This window comes from Cottoperca gobio, chromosome 17, assembly GCF_900634415.1.
Source record: "Cottoperca gobio chromosome 17, fCotGob3.1, whole genome shotgun sequence".
NCBI lineage: Eukaryota > Metazoa > Chordata > Actinopteri > Perciformes > Bovichtidae > Cottoperca > Cottoperca gobio.
The window spans coordinates 23,089,314-23,113,612 of record NC_041371.1 but is presented as its reverse complement, the minus strand read 5'-3'; the positions used below and the strand labels follow the sequence as shown (position 1 = coordinate 23,113,612).

The window sequence follows — 24,299 nt, the reverse complement described above, 5'->3', positions numbered from 1 at the left end:
GATTACATTATAAGGGATTTGAAATCTCCTTCCTTTGGGTTCCTGCTCATGTAGAGTGGAAGGAAATGAGAAGGTAGACACACCGGCTAATCCATCTCTAAAACAAACATACAAATATCGTTAATAAAGTAGAGGTTAGAACTATCATAAATTACTATATACGCAAAACTTGGCAAGAATACTGGGACGTAAGAGACACAGGAAGACATCTTTGCAGCATTGAGAAAGGGGTAGGTGTAGGTGGAAGAAGGAGCAGGAGCACCAGGGGGAGAGATGGTCATTCCTTGTCTGAGAGTAGGACACACCACGGAAGAGACATTCATTTCTTAAGAGCAATTTCCAAATTGTTCTGCCAATCTGCTGCTCCACACTCCAGGCGGCGGTAATGCAGCAAATCCCTGGTGACCAACCGCCAAGAAACATCAAAGAAGAAGAAGAAGAAGAAGAAGAAGAAGAAGTAAGTTTAGTAAACATGTTAGCTCCAAAATAACCACAGAGCAGCTATCAATATTTAGTTATCTTCTCAACTATGCTTTGAACAGCCACCTGTGGAAAATGTCGAGACTCGAGAATGTGAAAGTCTTCGTCTCCCAGCGGCTAACTGCGGCTGTCGAGGAGATCATCGGGCACCTGGAGGTAACGATAACCGAGTTTGAAAAGGAGATGGAGTTCCGCCACCGTAAGATGCTGGATACGGTTTTAAAACCTGAAGACAAGCTGCAGACAGAAGGTTTGTATTAAACACATGTACTGCTGCACTGAGACAATGATAGGATAAATAAAATATGCATTCACAGCATTTAGCTCAAGCTAACGTAACGCCTTTTCCCACTGCGGTTAAGATAGCTGTCTTTCTTCATCGTGGGTTTTGTTGTCTATTCATGTCACGAATAGTCACATTTCACATAACCTACATAATGAAACGACTTCATTTACACGTCAGCTCTGAAATATGTCTTGTTTTCAAATGTGATGTCCTTGGTATTTCGGTATATGCTTGAGATGTGTTCCTGGTCAGGATTCATTTTACGTTTTATTGTAACGTTTTGTGTCTTATAGAATGTGAAGTCATTGTCTACACACTGTGCAGTAAAGTAAGTCTCAAAAACAACAACTGGAATATGTGTTCACCCCAACTGTAAATAAACATTACCGTGACATTAACATAACTCAAGTGACATTTCCTCATATTTACAATCTCGTAAGAACCATCTGCTGAACATTCCATTGGATTCATACCAAGCACATTCTTCATTTACATGTATAGTATGATGGTATTTCACAGTTAATATCACTGCTACTCCAATATTCATTTGAATACTTTCACATTTTTGTGATGTTTCGTCTTTCATAAGAATCTATTCTCCGTTGGTTTGCTGACCACACCAATGCATTCCTCTCTATCCATATACAGTTCTGAGTCACTTTACTTACCATTCTTTTAGAAAGATATTCATTATAATACACATCTAACCGTATTTCATCCTTCACTAAATGTTGTCCTTTAGAGGTTTGCTGAACTTTGTAATAGATAAGGGTTTGGATTTATGGTTTTGACTTCCCTGAGCGGTGTACAAGCTTAAACTGAACCTGCATTTTTCATTATGACACGTTCTGGCAAATTTAAAGAAAGAAGCCTACATCAGCAACATGTGTGGTGTTAGGGCGCTAAATCCAACTTGTATTGCGCTAGTAATAAGCGATATGAGAACGTGATTAACACAATATTATGTTGGTTATAAACAAACTTACCAAGCTGCTTGTGACTGCGAGCATCATGAAGGAGATCACACTCCAGTACAGTTTGTTTACTACAAAGTTCATGTTTATTGGGTGGCGAGAGCAGATATGACATGATGAGTTTTGATGCACTGCCACCAAACAGTGCTCGGTAAAACAGCTGCGTCTATTTATTATTATTATAATAAATAATCATGCGCTCTCATTTGAATTCATGCACTGGACTGACTCGTGTCTCAGCTGGCTCTCACAGACATAACCTCGACCTGAAGTGTTTATTTATGTCAGACACTACAGACACTTCCTTCACCTTTGCTCTGCAGCTAGGGCAGAGTCTTTGCAAACTGTAAGCTACACTGTACATTTACTGCCACGAGAGAACTTCCCTGCTGGGGATCCCCTCTGGAAGCAAGACGCAAGCAGTCCGATCCACACTGAGTAAATCCAACCCTTATGAACGTTATAATGTTGCATTATACTTACAGGTATTGGTAATATTTTGTCCACCCCATATATGGTAAATGAAATTAGGGGACTGATATACACACATAATGTTATGGAGTTTGGGTCAACTTAAGCTTGATTGATCTGTATTTCAGTGTTTTCTGAAGAAGGCCAGCATCAGTTGGTGATAAAAGAAGAGTGGCAGGAGTGGAGCCCCAGCCTGGACCCGGAGCCCCCACGTATTAAAGAGGAACAGGAGGGTTTCTGGAGCAGCCAGGAGGGCAGGAGCCAGCTGCAAGGACTGCAGGAGGAGGATACAGAGTTCCCATCCACTACTTTTATTGTGAAGAGTGTAGATGATAAAGAGAAAGCTCAGTTCTCACAGCTTCATCAAAGACACAGTGAGGACAGAGAGGCAGAGCCTCAGCCCAGCAGCTCAGCTGAGCAGATGAAAACAGAAGCTGCTGGAGAAGACTGTGGAGCACCAGAACCACACAAGGTCTCAGTGTCTGGGTTTACATGTCTATCTGGAGCTGATGACAAGATTCCACACTCTCCTGAAGCTGTGACTAAAGACAGTGGGGAAGATTCGAAGGAGGCCAGGAAACCTCCGACAGATTTAAATACTATGAACAATAAAGTTAGTGTAAGTGATTTGGGACGTTATACTGGAGTTAAATCTTTTAGCTGCTCAAAATGTGGCAAAAGATTTGGCCAGAAACACCATCTCCACACACACATGAGATGCCATACTGGAGAGAAACCCTTTAGCTGTTCTCTTTGTGGTAAAAGATTTACTCAGAAAGGAAACCTGACACAACACTTGACCGTGCACACGAGGGAGAAACCATGCAGCTGTCCTGTTTGTGGTGAAAGATTTGCACAAAAAGGAAACCTGACACAACACATGACCGTCCACACGAGGGAGAAACTTGTTGGTGAGAGATGGACAAAAGGCTTCTGAGAAGGCAGATGTGCATTTAGGACAAACGATTCAGTAAACAGTCGCATTAAAAGTCCAAAGTGATGGCAGCAGCAGATGAAGGCAGCACGCTGTTGGTTGAGGTCTTCAACATTAGTGAGTAGGCGCAGGCGGTACTACGGTACACCAGGGTATCGGTGGGAGAGAGCGTGTGTGACTGTTGCTGTGACGAGCAGGAAGTACGTTACTATGTGAGTCCACACAGCCTGTGTGTCAGACTGCAGCGCCACTCAATCAGCTGTGTCTAGCAACATTTCCAGGTTGCCATGGTGATGGAGACTCCTCAATCAGACAGTTAATCTCATAGAAAGCAAGTTGAGGTGCACCACTTCAGGTCAAAAACATGAGTGCAATAGCCAGACATGATTATCACCAGAGAGAAAAGACTGTCGTTTATTATGTTTGTGGTATCAAATATGTGATGTTTGTATTTGTTGGTGAATAAATGCTTCAACTCCTCAAGACCCAATCCAACACCCTGTGTCCTCCCTGCCTCCTGCTCATAGTGCCAGGCTTAGCCCCAAAATTAGCAACAGGCTCATGGTCGGAGCCATTTTTGTATTTTTGTTTTTTACTCAAATCCCCATAGTGACTGTGTCTGCCCCACGACCACTGAAACTAATCAAGTCTATGGTTAACAGAAGAGGAGTTATACATGAAAACTTAATTAAAATAAACACCACCGCTGCAAAAGTGCAACTAAATCGAAAAATTAAATGTGGGCTCTTAAACATCAGATCTTTATCAACGAAAGCTGGATTGGTAAATGATTTAATATCAGATAATAAGATTGATTTATTTTGTCTCACTGAAACCTGGCTGAGACATGAAGAATATGTCAGTCTAAATGAATCTACTCCACCTGGTCATATTAATACTCACATTCCTCGAGGTACTGGCCGAGGAGGTGGAGTTGCGGCCATATTTGACTCAAACCTCTTGATCAATCCTAAGCCTAAACTAAACTATAACTCTTTTGAAAGCCTTGTTCTTACGCTCTCAAACCCAACATGGAAAACAATAAAGCCAGTTTTATTTGTTACTGTGTACCGCCCTCCTGGTCCGTATTCTGACTTTCTATCTGAATTCTCAGAATTTTTATCAAGTTTAGTCCTTAAAACAGATAAATATATATATATATATATATATATATATATATATATATATATATATATATAAATTATTGTAGGTGACTTTAATATTCATGTGGATGTTGATAGTGACCGCCTTAATAATGCATTTATCTCAATATTAGATTCCATTGGGTTCAGTCAGAATGTACATGAACCAACTCACTGTTTAAACCACACTCTGGACCTTGTTCTGGGATATGGTGTTGAAATTGAAAGTTTATCAGTGTGTTCACATAATCCTCTTTTATCAGACCATTTTTTAATAACTTTTGAACCACTAAATATATATATATATATATATATATTTTTATATATATTTTTATATATATATATATATATATTTATATATATATATATATATTTATATTTATATATATATATTATATATATATATATATATATATATATATATTTACTATTATATTTTATATATATATATTTATATTTTATATTTATATTTATATTTATATATTTATATATTTATATATATATTATATCTATATATATATATCTATATTATTCTTAATATTATATACTATATATCTCTATATATTTATCTATATGATTATATATATATATATTTATATATATCTATATATATATTTATATATATAAAGACTCTCTTTCTCTCTCTCTCTATATATTATAATTATATCTATCTATATATAGCACTAGGCTCCAAGAACAAACACAGCTTCTCATGTTCATAGGGACACATAAACCTCTCCACCACGATAAGATGATGGGTTCCCAGAGAGGTATATATATTTATAATTATATTATATATATTTATATATATATATATATATATATATATATTTATATATATATTATATATATATATTTATATTTATATTTATTATATATATATTATTATATTTATATATTATATATATAATATTTATATTTATATATTTATATATATATATTTATATATATATTTATATATATATATTTATATATATATTTATATATATATATCTGGTGGGGCTTACCTCCACGCACAGTCTTGGCTCTGGAACCGTACTCCTGGATAGGGGTTGGACTCTATTCTTCTCCGGAGTTGCCCAAGGTGTGAGGCGTCGGGCCGGGGTGGGGATACTCACTAGCCCCCGGCTGAGCGCCGCTACGTTGGAGTTTATCCCGGTGGACGAGAGGGTCGCCTCCCTACGCCTTCGGGTTATGGGGGGGAAAACTCTGACTGTTGTTTGTGCCTATGCCCCAAACCGCAGTTCTGAGTATTCGGCCTTCTTGGAGACCCTGAATGGAGCCCTGCAGGGGGCTCCAGTAGGGGACTCCGTAGTCTTGCTGGGAGACTTCAACGCACACGTGGGAAACGATGGAGACACCTGGAGAGGCGTGATTGGGAGGAAGGGCCTCCCTGATCTAAACCCGAACGGTCGTTTGTTGTTGGACTTCTGTGCTAGCCATGGAATGGCCATAACAAACACCATGTTCGAACATAAGGATGCTCATAAGTGCACGTGGTACCAGAGCACCCTAGGCCAAAGGTCAATGATCGATTTCGTAATCGTATCATCTGACCTGAGGCCGCATGTTTTGGACACTCGGGTGAAGAGAGGGGCGGAGCTGTCGACTTATCACCATCTGGTGGTGAGTTGGATCAAGGGGTGGGGGAAGACTCTGGACAGACCTGGTAAACCCAAACGGGTAGTGCGGGTGAACTGGGAACGTCTGGAGGAAGCCCCTGTCCTGGGGATCTTTAACTCACACCTCCGGCGGAGCTTTTCAGCCATCCCTGTGGAGGTTGGGGGCATTGAACCTGAGTGGGCGATGTTCAAAACCTCTATTGCTGAAGCTGCGGTGATGAGCTGTGGTCTCAAGGTCTTAGGTGCCTCAAGGGGCGGTAACCCTCGAACACCGTGGTGGACCCCGGTGGTCAGGGAAGCCGTCCGACTGAAGAAGGAGTCCTTCCGGGTTATGTTATCAGGGAGGACTCCGGAAACAGTTGCAGGGTATCGAAGGACTAGAAGGGCAGCAGCTTCTGCCGTGTCAGAGGCAAAGCAGCGGGTGTGGGAGAAGTTCGGAGAAGCTATGGAGAAGGACTTTCGGTCGGCACCAAGGTGCTTCTGGAAAACCATCCGGCACCTCAGGAGGGGGAAGCGAGGAACCATCCAAGCTGTGTACAGCAAGGGTGGGACCCTGCTGACTTCAACTGAGAAGGTTATCGGCCGGTGGAAGGAGCACTTTGAGGAACTCCTGAATCCGACTAACACGCCCTCTATGGTTGAGGCAGAGCTGGAAGCTGATGGGGGATCATCGTCAATTTCCCTGATGGAAGTCACTGAGGCAACTCCACAGTGGCAAAGCCGCAGGGGTTAATGAGATCCGTCCAGAAATGCTGAAGGCTTTGGGTGTTGAGGGGCTGTCTTCCTTGACACGCCTCGTCAACATTGCGTGGAAGTCTGGGACAGTGCCTAGGGGTTGGCAGACCGGGGTGGTGGTTCCCCTATTTAAAAAGGGGGACCAGAGAGTGTGTGCCAACTACAGGGGTATCACACTTCTCAGCCTCCCTGGTAAAGTCTACTCCAAGGTACTGGAAAGGAGGGTTCGGCCGGTAGTCGAACCTCTGATTGAAGAGGAACAATGCGGATTTCGTCCTGGTCGTGGAACAACGGACCAACTCTTCACTCTCGCAAGGATCCTGGAGGGGGCCTGGGAGTACGCCCATCCGGTCTACATGTGTTTTGTGGATCTGGAGAAGGCGTATGACCGGGTCCCCCGGGTGATACTGTGGGAGGTGCTGCGGGAGTATGGGGTGAGGGGGTCACTTTTGAGGGGCATCCAATCCCTGTACGCCCAAAGCGAGAGTTGTGTCCGGATACTCGGCAGTAAGTCGGACTCGTTTCCCGTGAATGTTGGCCTCCGCCAGGGCTGCGCTTTATCACCAATCCTGTTCGTGATTTTCATGGATAGGATATCGAGGCGTAGTCGTGGAGGAGAGGGGTTGCAGTTCGGTGACCTGAGGATCTCATCGCTGCTCTTTGCAGATGATGTGGTCCTTATGGCATCATCGGTCTGTGACCTTCAACAGTCACTGGATCGGTTCGCAGCCGAGTGTGAAGCGGTTGGGATGAGGATCAGCACCTCCAAATCTGAGGCCATGGCTCTCAGCAGGTAACCGGTGGATTGCCTAGTCCGGGTAGGGAATGAGCCATTACCCCAAGTGAAGGAGTTCAAGTACCTCGGGGTCTTGTTCGCGAGTGAGGGGACAATGGAGCGAGAGATTGGCCGGAGAATCGGAGCAGCGGGGGCGGTATTACAGTCACTTTACTGCACCGTTGAGCTGAGCCAGAAGGCAAAGCTCTCAATCTACCGGTCGATCTTCGTTCCTACCCTCACCTATGGTCATGAAGGCTGGGTCATGACCGAAAGAACGAGATCACGGGTACAAGCGGCCGAAATGGGTTTTCTCAGACGGGTGGCTGGCGTCTCCCTTAGAGATAGGGTGAGAAGCTCAGCCATCCGTGAGAGACTCGGAGTAGAGCCGCTGCTCCTTTACGTTGAAAGGAGCCAGTTGAGGTGGTTCGGGCATCTAGTAAGGATGCCACCTGGGCGCCTCCCTAGGGAGGTGTTCCAGGCACGTCCAGCTGGGAGGAGACCCCGGGGAAGACCCAGGACTCGGTGGAGAGATTATATCTCCTCACTGGCCTGGGAACGCCTCAGGATCCCCCAGTCGGAGCTGGAGGATGTGGCCCGGAGAAGGGAAGATTGGGGTTCCTTACTGGAGCTGCTGCCCCTGCGACCCGATCCCGGATAAGCGGTAGACGATGGATGGATGGATGGATGGATGGATATATAGATATATATATATCTATATCTATATCTATATATATATATATATATATATCTATATCTATATATATAGATATATATATATCTATATATCTATATATCTATATATATATCTATATCTATATATATATATATCTATATATATATATATCTATATATATATATATATATAGATATATATAGATATATATCTATATATAGATATATATATAGATATATATATATATTTTTATATATATATATATTTTTATATATATATTTTTTTTTATATATATATATATATTGTTGAACAATATAAACAATTGGTGTTGCAATAAAAGAACAAGTGATAATAAAACAATAAATAATGATCAGACCATAAAAGAATCACATGCAAGTGAGCTTTAAAAAAAGATTTAATAAAAGGAAACTGTTCTTGCTTATTCATAGTCTCGGACAGAATAGCCACATCTTGGGCGTGGCATGACCAAGAAGAAAGCGATTGCAGATTTCAAGTGTACATACTGCACACACACACACACACACACACACACACACACACACACACACACACACACACACACACACACACACACACACACACACACACACACACACACACACACACACACACACACACACACACACACACACACAAGTTGATTCATGAAGTTTTATCTGGTGACACTTAACTCCCTGAGACCTCCAATTCTGAGCAAAACAAGGAGTGTTTGGGGGGGGGGGGGGGGGGGGGGAGTCTTTAAAATATACCATTTCAAACAGTTGGACTCGTGGAATCGTGGTATGAGATGCGCTGGTCGCAGTAGTCTGAGCTGAAGGAGGTTCTGGTCAAACATCTGGCCAGACATCAGACACCAACAAGCATTAAGAATAATTATATAAAAATAGCAACTCCCTGATGGTTTGGTTTACTCATGTAGGTTATATAGAGAAATCAGTATTACAAAACTTCACTTAACCTGACCCGGCCCGAAGCTAAAGGGTGTAAAGAAATGTTCTCATATCAACAATGAAAATGACAACAAACAACATTCTAATAATTGTACAATTAAAATGTATTTGTAAATCTCTAATAACGGCAGTCTGATTTAAGTGTTAATCAGACGGAGTAGAAATTGACTTTTCCAGAGTTACAAGCTGTCGGAGTTTATCAAGCTGCCAAAGTAAGCAGTCACGGTCTTCAGCTTATTGTTGAGGAAGTTCTGCTCCACCTCCACCTTCCCTCCTGAACCAGCCAGAGAGGCAATCTGTAGAGAGAGAACATATGATCAGACGGGTTCATAATGTTAAACCTAATCCCTTCAGTCATTTCACTAATGTTCTGACTAAAAGCTAATGATCTGGTAAACAAGGTACCTGTAGTGTTAGAAGCCTTTTGTTTTTACTCAGATTTAAAAGGATTATTTCCACCAAATATCATCTGAAACTGGTTCTGCAGTCCAAACTGTTGAAGGTACAACTGTAAAATGTGCAAGGGCTAAAGAAATACTTAAAACCACCAGCATGCTTTCATACAGCTGCTTCTAGAGTTTTAATTAATTGTATTTTATTTTTACAACTATGACTTTGATCTTTCTTTGCACAGTGTCATGTTTGGAAGAACAATATATCCCAGCAGTAGATGACCCCACATTTGACAAACCCATCCTTGATCTGCTCCCGATACCAAATGTGGTAAGTGAATATATTACACTGAGGGAAGAGATGCCCAGGTCAGTGCACCTTCAGCTCACAGTTCCATTAGGTGCTTGGACCACAGTTGACCTGCTTACAAGTCAGGTAGCTTTATGCAACATGCAACGCACTCAACTACTTTACAGGTGTAGCTTGAAAGTGGTGTGGCCTTAGTGACAGTGACAGAAAGGAGACAAATATTACAAAGTACATAAGGTTAGTGTTCTTGTGCCTCGTCAGCACTCATGCATCCACACACATGAAGACTGAACATACAGACCTGATCCACGTCGGCATTGCGAGGCAGAAAGTACACGATGTTGTCCGATATCAGTTTGGCCAGACAGAAGATCTGAAATGTGTCTACTGTTAAGGATGAAAAACTGTATTTAATAAACACAATGCACATTATCCAAACATTTCTATGTATACCACAAACACCTTATAATATAATGCAGCTCATTACAGCTACACCTCAAACTAAGATCTCAAAAACACTTTGCTGACAAATGTAGACCCTGGTCCAGCTGGGTGTGGAGGGGGCCCACAGGTGTCAGGACACCAGAGAGGAGGAGAATCTCAACAAGGCTCTCGTGACAACGTCACACAAATGACGCAACATTTTGCGCCTTTGCATTGTGCATGTGTAAACACACCATTATACCCTCACTGACTGCTGACTCATCACTCCTCTTAACCGATCGGACGGTGGCGCGAGGGATCAACAATTTCTTGAGTTATATTTATTCAGTGCCTTTTTATTGGGCATCAATCTAGCGTTTATGCATGTATTGTCGTAAAAACAGACTTGAAGGGTAAAATGCTTCATGTCATGTAAGACGCATAGATTAAGATAAGCGTGTATCTGTTGCATGAGACGTGCAAGTAAACACACGTCTGATACACTTGGCGTCCAGATGAGGGGTTAGACAAACGTGGTTTGTATTCATTCAATCAAACATTTCAGCAATGGGCGTTGCAAACACACCTAGGTGATATAACGGAAACAACAAAGGTTCACTCCAGTTAAGACCAGACACACATTATAAAACACAAACAGTGACCATGCAAGAGTAGACGGAGAGAAACTCTGGCCAATTCCCACGTAATAAATGTGAATTCTGCTATATCAAAGGATATCCATCAGGCTGCATCATGGTCTGGATGTCAAACACCTCGGCAGTTAGGTAGTCTGGCCCTCCCCATGGTGGTGAAAGGAAAACCACATCACCACGGAGACGGGGTGCCAGCTGAAGGAAGTCCCCTTGCAGGAAGTCAATTCGGTCCGTGACGTTGTAAACCGTAGCATTGTGCCGCGCCAAGTCCAACCGCACCGGGTCAATATCAATGGCCAGGACTGCGAGTACGACACAGACAACACACAGGAGAGATACAGAGAGCACTCAGTCTTTATCACGATGGAAGATCCTCACAGGGACTGTACGAGAATCTTCCATTGGGACTCGCTGAAAAGTCAATCACAGGCACAAACCTGGAGGCGCTTCAGAGGCTTACATGTTAGCCTTACTATGTTGTATCACTCTGGACATTAACTATGGAGTTCCTCAAGGCAACGTTCTGGGCCCTGTTCTATTATCTTTATAAATGCTCTCTTTAGTTTCAATTCTTACTAATAATAATGTCAAACACCGCTGTAAGATGCAGATGACACACAATGGTTAGAATGCTTAGTGATTTTAGACTCAGACCAACATTCTTTTCATCTTAGACACATTACTAACTTTGGACCATTTCTATCTCAAATTAATGATGAAATGGTAATCGTGCTTTTATTAGTCACTTACATTATCGGTTTGATCTTTTCCACTGGATTACTTAAAACATCTATAAAGGAATTACAGTAATTCCGAATGCTGAAGCATAATATAAAACTATAAATTGTCTAATTTGACAAAAGAAAAAAAAAGGAACACTATATCCTAAACTCTTCTTGGAGAAGTCGGGACCAGACAAAATGACAATGATGAAAAAAACGGTGTCACCATTGACATTATGCACTGGTAGAGGTGAATAGAGGTGCATAACATACACACACTTACCTCTCTTTCCAGTGAGGGCGAACTGGATGGCGTTTCCTCCCACACCACAGAAGGCGTCGATGATCAGCTGAGAGTCAGGGAAGCTCTGCTCCACTCTGAGGGCGATGTGCTCAGCGATCCTCTCCGGTGTCACAGAGAACCAGCCCTCTGAAACACACAACGATGTTGTTGATGTCACACACAATCTAATACATTTGGTGCGTTAACAACTGAATTGTCAGCTGGCTGAATAAAATCTCAGTTCTTTACTCTTATGGAATGTGAGGTTGTTTCAAAGCAACAGGAGTGAAGAAGCTCTGTTGATGTTTTAAAAGTCAGCACAACGGATTCCTCAGAGCCTCTCAGTTTGGATCTGCACAGCAGCAAACCCTCCAGACACTTTTTGTTCTCATCTATAGACAATAACAGCAAAGTAAAGTACAATACACGTACGTAATGACCACACGTTTGAGGAAAGTATGACAGCTTGTCCACGGGATTTCCGGGGCTCACTCTCATGAGGCTCAGAAAAAAATAAAAATAAAAAAAAGATTCACAGAGACAAAAATTAGTGTGATATATGTTGAAGCAGCCTAGTAGCTGTATCAACGTCTGCACATCATACAGTCAGTTGACTGTCAAATATAATAAAGTACAATTTAAAACATTTAGACAATATTTATTGTCACTTAACATTGAACTATACAGATATATATAATACTGTAGATATGTATATGTTCTTCTCGGCCTGCATTTAAAAATAAAATTTAGAAAATAAATAAAATAGCTTTTGTGCATCTTAAAATAAAGTGCTTAATTTTAGAAAAATAAAATAAAGTGTAGCAGCAGCTTGAGTTTCCCTTTTTCTTTAACTGTTTCACATCTTGATTTAACTCTCAACCAATGTTAGAATAAACCAGTCTCAACACATCTTAACAATTGAAAAGTTTAACCCAGACTAGCACATCCTGGGTTAAACTGTTCTCTGTGGCTGATGATGCTGACAGATAGGCCCATTTGCTTTATTTTGTCACAAATCAAAATCATATTGGGCTCTGAGTGCTTATTTTCTGTGCCCTCAGTTCAGACTTGAGTGGGTATGTTTGGTTAAAAACATTGTGCTTTGTCTCATAGTGGCGTTTCACATCACCACTGTTAATGAGCACCACGGTCTCTGAGCATATGAGACACAGGTGTTGTGCTCCAGTGGGAAGGATGAACATGAATGAGTCCATTCTGGGTTGAAAGCTCTGTTGACTTTTCTCTTCTTGGAGAGCGCCATGAGTAGTTATTGTTCTCTCCCTGTATCGTTAACTCGTCTTTCCGTCTGTCTCTCACCTCTCATCTGTCTGTATTCAGAGTCGCAATGTTTGCCGCCTGGAATACACAGATTTGATTGGCTGAGTAGCATCACGTGGGATGGCTTAACTCGCATGTAATTGGTCTGTGAGTTTCCTGAACCGCTAAACCAGTGCCGTAAAAAAGAGAAAAGCTGCGCCGGTTAAAATAGAAGCGCCCCGTCAAAATGAAAATCCCTCAATAATTTATTGATTATAGGTCCGGGTCTGTACAGGTCGGCGTCTGGGTCTGGACTCGGACCGCCAGTTAGTGACCCCTGCTGTATCGTATATGTATGCTTCACAAAGAGGGCGTGGTACTCAAAACACGTCTTTTTACAGCCAGTATGGAAAGGAGGAACGATTACATTGACCTATAAGGCTTTGAATGTACACACGGAACCATTGTGAACCTTTCTTAAGCTTCTTCTCCGCCTCAGTTGCTATGTTGGTGCTTCTGCTTCACTCTGTTGCGTAAAGTTCATGCGAGTCTGCAACTGCGACTTAAAATGTAGCGAAGTACAAAAAAAGACTTAATTACAATAATAAGAGTAAATTGAATATTTCTCGTTATGTTTGAACTACAAACGACTTATAACTTGAGTGCAGAGTCCGACTGACCTCGGTCCAGCCTGATGCCTTCATCAAAGCGAGAGAAGAGTCTGTAGCGTTGAGCCCAGTATTTAGCCAGCTGGGGTTCAGCTGCCATCTCTGCGGGGACCTGCTGCTTCCTCCATCGCTTACTCTTCTTAGCCTTTGGCTTCTTCCCACGTTTCACATTCAACTCTACACACACATACACACACATTATTAGACTCCACCAATTTGCACCAGGATTGTAATATTTAAAAAAAATATCATTAGAAAGATGCCATGCTTGCCATTGTTGCCTTCAGGTGCGTCAGACACCAGAAAGTCAGGAATTTCTAGACCTGTTAACGGTCTACCGGGCTGCTCCTCCCTCCCCCTCTCACCCTCCACAGCCACAGTAGTGGAGTTGATGGCTGCCTGTGAATCTAAACTTGACCGAAACTCTTCTTCCACAGCCTCTTCATTTCCTTCCTCAGTTAACGTATTCCTCCTCCTCTGATCTTCTTCTTGAGGAGGCTTATCCTCAGGTTCCTGTGTGCTTCCTCCTCCCACCTCACCCTGCTCACATGGACTCATCTGTGTCTCTCTCCGGTTCTTTTCAAGGAAGTTTTTGACCTGTTAAATAAACATTCTTCATTTTATGAGTCTTCTATGTAACAACCAACCTATTAAATAATAAAAGATTCTGCCACTTTACATTCCTGAGATAATCCCAGCTCGCTTCCTCTTCTTCTACATTGCAACACAAGATGTGTTCAAATCCTCTAATGTGGTGGATGAAACTTTGTAGTGGAAGACTTTGCAGTTTGGATTATTGTGTTTGTATCTTTAAAACACCAAGCCAGACTGAGAGAAAATCCTTGCATGGTTGCAGCAGATATATTCCATCATCTAAAGACATATTGTTACCCGGTGTGGAAGCAAAATATGGGTTATGGATGCATCTCTAGGGCCAGACTTACCAAAGGAAAATGTGGTTTATTAAATAAAAAGGTAAAGTCCAGTTTCTCTTCTCACCTAAACAATCTGCTTTCCAGAGGCTGATAATTTCCCACCATTACATTACATTACATTACTGGTCATTTAGCAGACACTCTTATCCAGAGAGACTTATAGTGAACTAAGTACAGGGACAGTCTCCCTGGAGCAACTCAGGGTTAAGTACCTTGCTCAGGGGCACAATGGTGCAAGCCCTGGTATTGAACTCACAACCATCTGGTGTTCTGTGTGGAAGCTGTACCACTAGACCATCACCAAATGACCACTAGAGCATTCCGTCAGAAATCAATCACTTGTTGACCTTTTCGATCTGCACAGATCTTTTCCTACATGTTAACCGATATGAAAGATCAACATAGTTTGAGTAACTAAAATGACCAACCCCTCAGGTGAAAGGAGCCTTCCTATTGGACGACCGCACCATCTAAAAGACATCTGCAGTACGGTCCTCTTATAATCAGAAAGCTAATAACAATAAATGTCAATTAGGTGATGTTTTGTCCTTAAACATTACTTTGCAAGAAATTGTTAACTTCAATTTTTTCTTAACATGTTAGAGGGTAGACACAGACTCCTGAGTATATAGTGTTGATCGAGTTAATCAGGATGTCTTGGGAACGTAAACAACATTTCTTTCCTGACAGAAATGTGCTCTCAGCAAATGTCCAGCTTCCAGGCGGTACCTTGGAGAGGGAGGTGCTGATGTGTGGCTGTGTGTTGTCTCCAGACGCCTCTGAGAACCAGCTGTGTTTGTTGATGCTGCGGACGGCTCCTTTAGAACACCATCGCCTCTGACGCTTCTGACCAGCACTGCCTTTAAAGCTGAACACACTGTCGAACCTGGGATACAAACAGAAATACAACCTCATCAAGAGAGACATATCACAAGAATGCAGCTCAACTGCCCTATCCCGCAATGTTAACGGAATTTAAACATAATTCTTGGCCCATGCTACACCCTTCAACCAAGTCTCATGTAAATCGGTCCGTAATCCTGCTGACAGAGAGACAAACAAACAAGCAAAACATAACAGTCCAAAACATAACCTCCTTCGCGGAGGTGGTTATAAATCAGCAGTCTACACTATAAGAGCTATATAATGTCTTTTCTTTGGTCAAAACAGCTCACATTCTTCACTTGTGAGTTCAATTATTCATCGTTAATGTGTAGAAATTACTTTTTTAATTAACAGTTAACATGAAATATATATTCATATTCAATATATTTCACTCGTTAATGACCTTGTTTCTTTTTGTAAGTAAGTAGTGAGAAGGAGAGTTAAAGAAAGAAAAAGTAGAGAGACAGAGACTTACTATTCAGGGAATAAAGATGCAACATTTGCATGCAGTAGTGAAATAAACTAAATGGTACAGCCACAAAGCATCTGTCACCACAGGTCACTGAGCTGCAGCTCTCAACACGCTGTAAACACGTAAACAGTCAGTAAAGCAACTGGAAGCAGCATCAACATGTGTGTGCTGCAGAACGGACGGCTGGAAGACACTTCCCTTCTGACACACTTCCAGTGGGCGTTTAAAGCACAACAGAGCTGTAGACAGTAGCAGCAGCAGCAGGCACAGGTCACACTTACACAGGTCACACAGGTCACACAGGTCACACTTACACAAGTCACACAGGTCACACTTACACAGGTCACACAGGTCACACTTACACAGGTCACACAGGTCACACTTACACAGGTCACACAGGTCACACTTACACAGGTCACACTTACACAGGTCACACAGGTCACACTTACACAAGTCACACAGGTCACACTTACACAGGTCACACAGGTCACACTTACACAGGTCACACAGGTCACACTTACACAGGTCACACTTACACAGGTCACACAGGTCACACTTACACAAGTCACAGGTCACACTTACACAGGTCACACAGGTCACACTTACACAGGTCACACAGGTCACACTTACACAAGTCACACTTACACAAGTCACACAGGTCACACTTACACAAGTCACACAGGTCACACTTACACAAGTCACACAGGTCACACTTACACAGGTCACACTTACACAGGTCACACTTACACAGGTCACACTTACACAGGTCACACTTACACAGGTCACACTTACACAGGTCACACTTACACAGGTCACACAGGTCACACTTACACAGGTCACACTTACACAGGTCACACTTACACAGGTCACACAGGTCACACTTACACAGGTCACACTTAGACAGGTCACACTTACACAGGTCACACTTACACAGGTCACACAGGTCACACTTACACAAGTCACACAGGTCACACTTACACAGGTCACACAGGTCACACTTACACAGGTCACACAGGTCACACTTACACAGGTCACACAGGTCACACTTACACAAGTCACACAGGTCACACTTACACAGGTCACACTTACACAAGTCACACAGGTCACACTTACACAGGTCACACTTACACAAGTCACACAGGTCATACTTACACAAGTCACACAGGTCACACTTACACAGGTCACACAGGTCATACTTACACAGGTCACACAGGTCATACTTACACAGGTCACACAGGTCACACTTACACAGGTCACACAGGTCATACTTACACAGGTCACACTTACACAGGTCACACTTACACAGGTCACACTTACACAGGTCACACAAGTCACACAGGTCACACAGGTCACACAGGTCATACTTACACAGGTCACACTTACACAGGTCACACAGGTCACACTTACACAGGTCACACTTACACAGGTCACACAAGTCACACAGGTCACACAAGTCACACAGGTCACTACACAGGTCACACAGGTCACACAGGTCACACAGGTCACACTTACACAGGCTCAGGGTTGTGTTTGAGTCCCAGTTCACGCCAAGCTTCCTCAGCTGTCAGATTTGGGCTCTCCTCCACATCCAGCTCATGGCTGCAAACACAAAATACGGCTTTAAGATCTACATCACATACTAACAATAATATTTTACATCTACATTGTTGCAGTTTAGGACCACAAGATAACATGTTCTTATCAATGTTTATTTTTTTGTATTTGCTTCCATTGATACCTTAATCATTCTACATCAGGTGTTAAGCTGAGAATCTCATGGACATTTGCTATAAATTAGGAACATGAGAGTGCTATGACTCCTGAACCAACAGGCAATTATGAAAATAGAAAAAACTTGTTGGAACTAGTATTTAGAAACCTGTGTCTGGCCAGAGAGCAGGAGATTCTAACCACTCCATCACTGAAATAAACATCCAAACACACAACGCTAGCTTCTGATGCTGGTTGCTACACGCAGGACAACATCTTCTAAACTGGGCCCCTCATGCACGGCTCACTAGCATTTCCCCCAGAACTTCCCCCTGTACAGTTGTCAGGAATAGAAACATTAGCTATAGAGACTGAAACATGTTTATTTTCACATGGGTGACAATGTGAAGCCCACAGTATTTGTGAGGGGGTAAAAAGCACACCTCCAAAAACACAAGCTAGTTCCGTCTAAAAGAAAAAAATGAATGAACATATTAAAACTGCTCCTCAGGAAGCTCACAATTATACATTCAGTAGTAATCTGGTCCTTGAAGAGTAAAATTAGGTGCTACCCGGAAATAAAAATGGTATAAAGCTGCATATATATACAGCATATCCAAAATCTGAAAAAATCCCCTTGGGGGAATCTCTTTTATATGTATTTGAATATCTTTTATTTTCGGCATTACTGTGGGGCATAACATTTTTTTTCTTGTATGAAGGAATCAAAAACAAATCTATACCAGTTGTCAGTGTTGCTGAATCAAAGGCACTGAAGAAGTTAGATGATTGCTTACTGAAGTATAGAGAATCGCTTGCTGAGAGGTCACCAACAGCAAAGTTGTCGTTGTAATATATTGAATATGTGGAAACTTTGAAGGTTTTCATTTGCGCTGAAGGAACCGGAGATTGGAACCTGCATCTCATAGCAGTTACAAACATGTTGAATTTATTTTCTGCAACTGGCCACATCAATTATGCAAAGCGTGCACGACTGTATTTGCAGCTGATGCTCGAACAGAACAAGGATTCCATACAGTCCGCAGAAGCAATCGCTTCTGGGCAGGAATATGGACGGACCTTACAATTGAACAGGTCATGATGCGATCCATCAAAAGCAGAGGAGGACTGACTAGAGGACGGAGTGTGACGGAGACTGTACGCCTTCAGTGGATCTACAGCATGCACAAGTGTGCCGTGGTCCATGATGCTATGACATCCATGACAAATGTAAAGCATAAAACCAGTGAACAACACATGGATTCGATGACCTGCGCAACATTCAAGAATGGTTCAACCAACACGAGCCATTTGATTTGAATGAGCCAAGACTACAGTCCTTATCTTCTGATGGTGATGGCGTAAACTGCGACAAGACAGAGGCGGTTGGGGCACACATCCTGAAGAAGCTTGACAATGTGAGCGTCGTCGAAGCATGTATTAAAAGAAGTGATCAAGTTCGATCTTTAGATCATCTGTATCCAGGAATCCAGGTTGAAAAACAGAAAGTTCATATCCACCCAAATCATCTGTTTTATCGCCTGCTAGCTATTGTACAGAGAGAGGAAGACATGGCTCCATACTTTGGCTATGAGTTTACAACAATCCCAACTTCGCTATTCAAGGACAATTTAATGCGTAAAACTGTAAAGGCACAACTAGCAAAATCCCTAGGAAACGGTGTGCAACCATGTGTGGAAAAGGTGCAAGCTATGCATGTTCTTGATGGAGGGGCCCTTATTCAGAGTGAAATGGCAGAAGAAGGTGACATACAAAGACATAACGATACAATATGCCAACTATGTGCGTGCAAGGTATGGCGACTGTTGCATCGTGTTTGATGGCTACGAACAGGGTCCGTCAATCAAAGATCACGAGCACCAGAGAAGAGTTGGAAAAACATGTGCAGATATTCAGCTTAGTGAATCTACAAAGGCTCACGATGACCAGCAAACCTTTCTCTTGAATGAAAACAACAGAAGTCAGTTCATCGCGTTGCTGAGTCGATGCTTGGAAGCTGATGGTCAGATCGTGCACAGCAGTACTGGAGATGCTGACACAATGATAGTGGAATGTGCCCTTCAATTTGCAAGACAAGGAAGGGAAGTAAGTGTAGTAGCAGATGACACAGATGTACTTGTCCTCTTGATGTACCACTGGAACCAGAACATGGCTGATATATACTTCAAAGTACAAAGTAGTTACACCCCATCTCCTGTTCATCCATGCATGGTGTTGCGACACCACCTCTGCAACATATGGGCATGGCAAAACCAGTCTTTTGAAGAAGATAAAACAATCAGAAGAATTGCAGCAGATATCCTTCTTGATGACCAATCCATGTGGCAATAACAGTTGCTCTTGTCGTAAACATGGACTGAAATGTGTGTGCCTGTGCAGCCTGTGGAGACTGCAGAGGAGAAAGTTGTCAAAATGCCGAGGTTACCCTCAATGATGAAGACAATGTTGACACTAATGAAGAAATCGTGTTTCAGTACTTAATTAAAAGTAAACTTACACCTTTTCTTTTCTTCTATTTTTTGCCCTTAGCACACTTATACAATTTTGAGGGGACTCTACCATTGCCGGGGGGGTAGGGGTGGGGGGGGATTGTGCTTATACCAGAGGTAATGTGGTAATGACTATTATAGTTCATAGTAAAGTAACAATTTTGCACTTTCTACAATGAAGGTGAATGAACCGTCAAAAGTCGCCATAAAATCCTTACGTTTTTATCTTTTCCATACAAAAACATGCAAAAATGTTCAAAATATTCAAACACTCATAAAACATTTTCCCCAAAGGGGATTTTTGCAGATTTTGGATATGTTGTTCTATGGCACATTTGTCTTATGTGGTGTAAAAATCATCTTTATACCATTTTTTTCCGGGTCAAAATGCCCAAAGACCAGACTATATGAACTCGCCTGCTTTTGACTTTAGCAGATTCTCCTCCCGGGGGTTTGTCCTCATCGTCATCATCTTCTCGATTTGACATGTTATTCCTGGAGCCATGCTGTCTGTCAGGGCAGCCAGGAGGCTGCTGGGAATCTGAGGCAAAACAAACTAAATATTTACCAACACAACTCACACCACATACACATTCAATTAATAAGCACTATTCCAAAACCCTCACTATCACCCTAATATGTGATACTGAAGTCTGCAATATATTTACTACATTTATGTAATAAAAACTAAAACTGTTTTCGGAAATTTGAATGAAAATATACTGATAAATGCGTTCATCAAAATCAAGAATCTAAATTTGAGTAAAACTTGTCCCTATATTGTATTGTATGTAAATAAAAAACATTTTAGCTTTTGCTAACAACATCAGAGATTATACCATATAAAAAATGACATAAAAGACTTCATTATGTAATACTGTTGACAGTGACACACACAAACAAACAGCGCAAAGAAAAATAATATGAATCTTTTGGAATTACGGACATTTATGGATAATTCATCCATAAAATGTGGTCTGATCTTCAGCAAAGTCACGATAAAAGACTGTAAACTAATAAAACTCAATTGTTTTGTGAATTGCCATATTTATTAAAACACCTCAATCAACACATGCAGGAAACATTTGGTGGAGGTCACTGCTGTAAAATGAGGTTTAACTGGTTATTAAACACAAAGGTTTATGTTCTTATTCCAACCCATATTTGAATGTTTAAGCAAATAATTCAATGAATACACAAACACATGCAACTGTGTTTTATGCTACCATCTCAGGCAGAACGGTTATTGTGACTTTGAAGAATCTCAGACCACATTTTATGACTAAATTGTGCAAAAATGTAGAGAAATCTATTTTGTGGCACCACACACACACACACACACACACACACACACACACACACAACACACACACACACACACACACACACACACACACACACACACACACACACACACACACACACACACACACACACACACACACACACACACACATTACCTTTATGTTCAGCTGTGTTCAGCTGTGAGGAGGAAGCAGGTCTCTTGTGACCATTCCCACCATCAGAAGGTTGCTGCTGTGTGTGTGGCTCTGAGTCACTCACTGATCTCCCACCTGCTTCTAATGTGCAACTCTGTCCAAACTCATCATTCAAAACCTCAACGTCATCATGAAGAGCCTTCACTTCCTCTGCGCTCTGTTGGCTCTCAGACCCAGTCTGTCCATCCCTCCATTCCTCTGGGTCTGTCTCTATGCCTCCGCCCACCTCCCCTGCTGCTGCTTCCCCACCAGTGTTCCCATTACAGACAGACTGGTCGGCGGTCCAACCCTGAGCTGACCAGTATGAGTACTGTTCCCAGTAGGAGTAGTAGGTCTCTGTGGCATGTTGGTCCCAGACATCTTTTGTGTGTGGGTCCTCCCAAAGAGCAGTCACTGCTCCTTGGTCAGTGTCTGGATGTTTCTCCAGCCAGCTGCTCCACAGCAGAGCTTCACCCTGTTGAGCTTCAGGAGATACAGAGGACACGGATACATGGAGTAATATTTAATATTTGAGGTGTGAAATGATTTGTCCTGACTCCTCTTAAACCCATTAACAACCACCTGGTATCATGTAACCACATTTTTACGTAAAGGCGACTCTGGGTTTATTCAGACATGAGGTGGATGTCTGAATAAACGCTGAAGGGGGCCTGATGCATGACGCAAAGCAAGACACATTAGTTTGCTGTCCATATGTGTGTACTGAATATTTGAAGATGTCATTTTCATGTGTGCATGCTGAGACATATCTACAAATGTGATATTGTCCAATGAGGGACAACATCAAATGTTATGTTTAGTTTCATGGTACAAGTGTAAAGTGTACATGTGTCTGTGTCCTTCTCTTTACCCCAGTATGTTTCCCAGCCGGCAGCTTGGGTCCCTCCTGTTCCTTCCTCTCGTGGATCACACACTTCAGCTAGGTCAAAAATCAAACAAAACAAAATCAAATCAAAATCATAATAATATTAGGAAGAAAAAGAAGAAGAATTATTATTTGTATTATTATATAAATACGATTAAAATCACAAATGAAAACAATACAAATAGAAAAAGGCCATCTCCCTAAAGTCAGGTTCTAGTGATTAGTCCTGCCTGAGATTCTCCAGACTGGTGTTGATCCAAACTTGTTTCATAAACGAACAAAAGGGATATTTTGTGAAATAAACTTGATAAACAGAATCACTGCATGAGCTCACAGCCTAATTATGAGAAACCTGGTCAGGTTTTTTTTACTGTTCATATACATATTTGTAAATAATAATAATTACAATAGGTTCATGGTATTTACCTTTGTTGTCAACCTGTAGATCATCTCCCTCCTCTTCAGCCGACTCTGCACAGTATGTGGCAGATTTCCTGTTGGATCTCCTCCCCTGTCACATGACCAAATACAGGCTCATTAATTAGCAGGAAGTACCCCACACTTTTAGGTTTACCTTTATTTCATAAAGCATAACACTACACAGTCATGGTGGTGAAGGGAAAGTCCAGCATCAGGCCTGACTTACCGCTCTCCTCCGTTTAGTAGAGCTTACGAAGGCCAGGGGCAGACCCATGTTCAACATCAGCTGAGCCTCTTCATCCAAAACCCCCTCCTCCACCTCAGCCTCCTCTTCTGCTTCCTCTTCATCATCTGCTTCTGTGAGTTGAGGGAAAGTTTTTTTCAAATAGAGTCATCTTTTCACATCTTTTGATTTCACCCTATTAGGCAATATGTGTGTGTGTGTGTGTGTGTGTGTGTGTGTGTGTGTGTGTGTGTGTGTGTGTGTGTGTGTTGTCAATGTGTCATTCAATGACAACTCAGAACTAGCAGGGAAACAACACCAGAACTGAACAAAAGGCCCAGTGTATTGTTGACTGAACATAGAATAGTAACGTAGTAACGTACCTTGGACCACAGTGTCCGCCTGATCAAATGAGAGCAATCTGTTGTCAGAGCGGTACAGCTCCCGATCCCTGGGCAGAGTGGAGGAACACGAACAAACAGAACAAGCTGATGAAGACCAAGACTTCATGTATCCACTTCATTGTAATTATGTTCATCACATATCCATGCTCATGCTAGTGGACTTAAAAGAGTTTAGATGAGAGGCTTACTGCACATAGGCTCTGGAGCAGCGACAGTGAATTCTCTCCTCCTCCTCCTCCTCCGATGAGAGTCTCCTGCTGAAGAAGATATCCGCCACCACCGTCACCGTGCTCCTCTCCAGCATCATGACGATCAGCTCACCGATTCTCAAGCACACAGCAGCACGTGCACATGCGTTCCAAAGTGGCTGTCCAAGTCTGGGTTAAGAACAGGCAGCATGGGTTCACAACATCACACTCACGTTCAGGAAACTTCCGCTGCACTGGTCGGGAAAACATAGATACTTCCGGTCATATCTTTTTAAAATAAAAGAGAGTCGAGTAGTATACTGATTTCAATTACTTAAAACTGTATTTGTTATTCCCTCAAATTCAGTCATACTGTTTTAAATTATTCAGTCATACTGTTTTTGAGAATGAGAG

The 24,299-nt window shown here is 42.1% G+C and overlaps 2 protein-coding genes across 3 annotated transcripts; one reads left to right on the top strand and one right to left on the bottom strand.

Annotated features, from left to right (window-relative positions):
* The first annotated feature begins 360 nt into the window (after positions 1-360).
* LOC115022044 (zinc finger protein 773-like) lies at positions 361-3,640 on the top strand. Of its 2 annotated transcripts, none has more exons than XM_029452840.1 (3): positions 361-457; positions 543-730; positions 2,340-3,640. In XM_029452840.1, exons 2-3 carry the CDS (start codon positions 556-558, stop codon positions 3,146-3,148), a joined length of 984 nt encoding a protein of 327 aa, XP_029308700.1. In that variant the 5' UTR covers positions 361-457; positions 543-555; the 3' UTR covers positions 3,149-3,640. The 2 variants fall into 2 exon arrangements, with proteins under 2 accessions (XP_029308700.1, XP_029308701.1); XM_029452841.1 differs by having other exon boundaries at positions 374-461.
* Positions 3,641-8,492: 4,852 nt separating this feature from the next.
* Positions 8,493-24,133, bottom strand: tgs1 (trimethylguanosine synthase 1). Its single transcript, XM_029454273.1, has 15 exons — positions 23,886-24,133; positions 23,677-23,744; positions 23,297-23,427; positions 23,077-23,161; positions 22,636-22,704; positions 21,747-22,247; positions 20,704-20,827; positions 17,579-17,665; positions 15,439-15,595; positions 14,047-14,371; positions 13,787-13,951; positions 11,850-11,996; positions 10,930-11,146; positions 10,070-10,148; positions 8,493-9,362 (listed from the first exon to the last, which is right to left on the bottom strand). The coding sequence occupies exons 1-15, from the start codon at positions 24,002-24,004 to the stop codon at positions 9,246-9,248; spliced, it is 2,391 nt and encodes a 796-aa protein (XP_029310133.1). The 5' UTR covers positions 24,005-24,133; the 3' UTR covers positions 8,493-9,245.
* Between the last annotated feature and the right edge of the window lie 166 nt (positions 24,134-24,299).

Excerpts from the sequence above, each read along its gene's own strand:
- tgs1 (XM_029454273.1), bottom strand. The coding sequence starts at position 24,004 with ATGATGCTGGAGAGGAGCACGGTGACGGTGGTGGCGGATATCTTCTTC. Across the intron at positions 17,666-20,703 it reads TCTGCTAAAGTCAAAAGCAG|CCATGAGCTGGATGTGGAGG; the intron begins GCGAGTTCATAT and ends TTGTGTTTGCAG. Across the intron at positions 11,997-13,786 it reads AGGCATCAGGCTGGACCGAG|AGGGCTGGTTCTCTGTGACA; the intron begins GTCAGTCGGACT and ends TGTGTGTTTCAG.
- LOC115022044 (XM_029452840.1), top strand. The coding sequence starts at position 556 with ATGTCGAGACTCGAGAATGTGAAAGTCTTCGTCTCCCAGCGGCTAACT. Across the intron at positions 731-2,339 it reads AGACAAGCTGCAGACAGAAG|TGTTTTCTGAAGAAGGCCAG; the intron begins GTTTGTATTAAA and ends TCTGTATTTCAG.